Source organism: Choloepus didactylus, chromosome X (assembly GCF_015220235.1).
Source record: "Choloepus didactylus isolate mChoDid1 chromosome X, mChoDid1.pri, whole genome shotgun sequence".
Classification (NCBI taxonomy): domain Eukaryota; kingdom Metazoa; phylum Chordata; class Mammalia; order Pilosa; family Megalonychidae; genus Choloepus; species Choloepus didactylus.
In genome coordinates, this window is record NC_051334.1 from 36,202,230 (window position 1) to 36,205,410 (window position 3,181).

General features: G+C 36.1%; 1 protein-coding gene across 1 annotated transcript; it reads right to left on the reverse strand.

Annotated features, from left to right (window-relative positions):
• Positions 1–661: 661 nt before the first annotated feature.
• Positions 662–1,764, reverse strand: LOC119523582 (5-azacytidine-induced protein 2-like). The gene is given in 3 exon segments (XM_037822392.1): positions 662–1,066; positions 1,069–1,256; positions 1,259–1,764. Coding segments are annotated over 3 exon segments (840 nt in total). The 5' UTR covers positions 1,506–1,764.
• Between the last annotated feature and the right edge of the window lie 1,417 nt (positions 1,765–3,181).

Consider the following 3,181-nt stretch of genomic DNA (forward strand, 5'->3'; position numbering starts at 1 on the left):
GACAAAGTTGGCATCAATGATCAGGTTATCTCAAGCCTTGGAGTTCAAATTGCTAATCTAAATTTTTAATAACCAACAATATTGTGATTAAAGAGTGATTTTAAATCTGAAACTTTGAAACAAGAGCATATAGAGATGGGGTAACCAATACTGTGTAGTATTTTTCATATCTTTAAGCACCATAAGGTCAACAGAAATATAACCTATTCACAGTGCATTTGCCCCTTTCTGGAATTTGAAGCAACTTATATGGTTTTAATCCTATATTAATGGCCTCCTTTTTTATCTTTATGAATGGAAATATTTAGGCATTTTCATATGCTTTGTAAAACCACGTCTAAAATCTTGCAATTCCATTTTTTATCTGAAAGGCGGAAATTCACGATTGTTATTAAACGTAGAACTGTCTTTTTAAAACACCTTAAGTGTTGTTTTAATTATTAGCATATATCTGATTCTTAGCCAGAATATGGAGCTGGAAGGCGCTCCTCTTTTGTACAGGAAAATCAGCTACATATTATGGTACAGTATGTGCAAATGTAGATACTGAAGAACTGCAAACTTTAATCAAAATCCACTTTCAGTTTGCTAAATAATTTCTTGGTGGAACCACTGAAGGAGATACAGCATCCTCATGACCAACTCATGAATCTCTTCAGAATTAATTCTTATAAAGACAGTTTTGATTATGTTGATCCAAGTAATGCAGTGGTGGCAAGTTGGGTAAAGGCAAAGTTTTACTTCTAGTTTCCCCAAATGCAGTCTCACTTGATTTAGGAGGGCTTGGGAATACCCAAGAATTATCTTCCAGGGAATTTCTGCCATAAGAGTTGTGTTCCTGAAAGTTTGCACCATCATTAGAAATGGATCGCTCATTATCTGTCCACGATTGAAGAACTGGTTTCTCAGATAAAATTTTTATGTCTCCTGGTAAAGGGGAAGATGTGGTATGACAAAGAGCTTTGCCATTCGGTGACACAGAGGTATGTCTTTTACATGTTGCAGTAAAATTCGTCAAGTGCAGTTTTGTGTTATCTTTTCCAAGGTCTTCAACACATCCTACTGAGAGACACAGGCTTTCTTGATTGCAGTTGGAGTTTTCAGTTTTCTTAGTAGTCCAGCTTGTACTTGGGTCACCAGATGTAAATTAGACATTTCTCTCTTCAGTTCCCAGTATGCCTGTTGTATGTTATCACTTGAAATGTTTAGTCTTTGGAGATCTCTGCTCTTCAGATTGTCTTCCTGAGACAGATCATTTGTTTGGATTTTTGTAGCTCTATTTTGAGATCATTACATTCTTTCCTTATCAGTTTCAGCTCTTGTTGCAATCCATGGATCTTCAAGTCACAGCTCAACTTTTCCACCTCCCCGTTAGATGAAGGGGGATTTAAATTCCTCATCACCTGTTGAGTTTCCACTTCTGTCCTTAGCTGGAGGAGTTCTGCTTCTTTAGATTGTAGCTGTTCGTTCAATGCTTTCAAAGATTCAGAGTTGTCTTTATTCATTTTATCCAATTTGCTCTTCAAATTATCTCTATCAATGCAGACCTCTTGATATGCATGATAGGCCTTATTTACTTTTCATCCCACAGAACTTGTTTCTTCATCTGACTGAGCTCCTATAAGCTTTTCTTCCAAAAATCTTATTCTTTTTTTTAAGAAAGAGTTCTTTTTTTCTGAATCCTTAAGTCGTTTCTTTACGTCTTCATATGCAGTGACAAGGGCAAAATGTGAAGCAACAGACTCATCTCCTGACTATATTGAAACTGGAGTCACTGTATCTCTCCTATGGTCTTTTCATGATTCACAATGCAGATATCATCTTCTACCAGTTCATCCATGACAGCCCGAAGCCAGGTTACGTAGGGCTGCCCCCAGGGCCCCTGAGTTTCGATTCCCCAGTATCTGGAAAAGGACCGAAAACAAACAGGGTTGCCAGGGATCACCACGGGCTTCCGGTTTCCTCAAAGACACCGCCTCTTCCTCAGCGAAGGCAGCTGCTCCAAAAGCGCTGCAAAGAGATTTCCATTTCTTTTGCTTCAGCTGTGCCAGAACAGCACTTTTTATTTCCCATTTTTTGGATTATAGTCATCCTAGTATATGTGATATATCATTGTGGCTTTGATTGGCATTTTCCGAATGACTAATGACGTTGACGGGTTTTTTGTGTGTGTGCTTGTTGGCCATTTGTAAATCTTCTTTGGGTAAATATCTATTCAAGTCCTTTGCCCATTTTTTTAAATTGGGTCTTTTGTCTTCTTGTTCTTGAGTGGTAAGAGTTCTTTATATATCCTGTATACTAGGCCTTTATCAGATATGTTATTGCAAATATTTTCTCCCATTCTGCATGTTGTCTTTTCACTTTCCTGAGTAACAATACTTTTTTTATTTTAATGATGTCCAATTTATCTCATTTTTTTCTTTTGTCACATGCTTTTGGTGTCATATATAAGAAGCCATAGCCAAATCCAAGATCATGAGTATTTACCCCTATGTTTTCTTCTAAGAATTTTATGAGCTTAGCTCTTAAATTTAGGTCTTTAATTCATTTCGTGTTAAGTTTTGCATATGGTGTAAGATAAGGGTTTGACTTAATTCATTTGCATGTGGATATCCAGTTGTCCCAGCACAATTTGTTGAAGAGATTATTCTTTTCCCAATAAACATTCTTGCCATACTTGTTGAAAATTAATTGACCATAGATACATGGATTTATTTCTGGACTTTCAAGTCTATTCCATTGCTCCATAGATCTATCCTTATTCTATCCAGTACAACACTCTTTTGGTATTTTAAGCTGTGTAGCAATTATGAAAATGGGAAGTGTGAGTCCTCCAAATTTGCTTCTCTGTTTCAAGAATTTTTGGCTATTCAGGATCTCTTGCAATTCCATATGAATTTTATATTAGCTTTCCCACTTCTGAAACAAATGGTAGTTGGGATTTTTTGATAGAGAGTGCATTGAATCAGTAACTTTGGGGAGTATTGCTGTTTTAACAATATTAAATCTTCCAATCCATGAACAAATGTCTTCCCATTTAATTAGATCTTTTTTAATTTCTTCCAACAATGTTTTGTAGTTTTCAGTATATGTGACTTAGCTTTTCAATCTTTCTGTAAATCTCTCTCTGTTGTCTTTCTAAAATCCAAAGTATTTCCCTTTGGGGAATTTTTAGGAACAA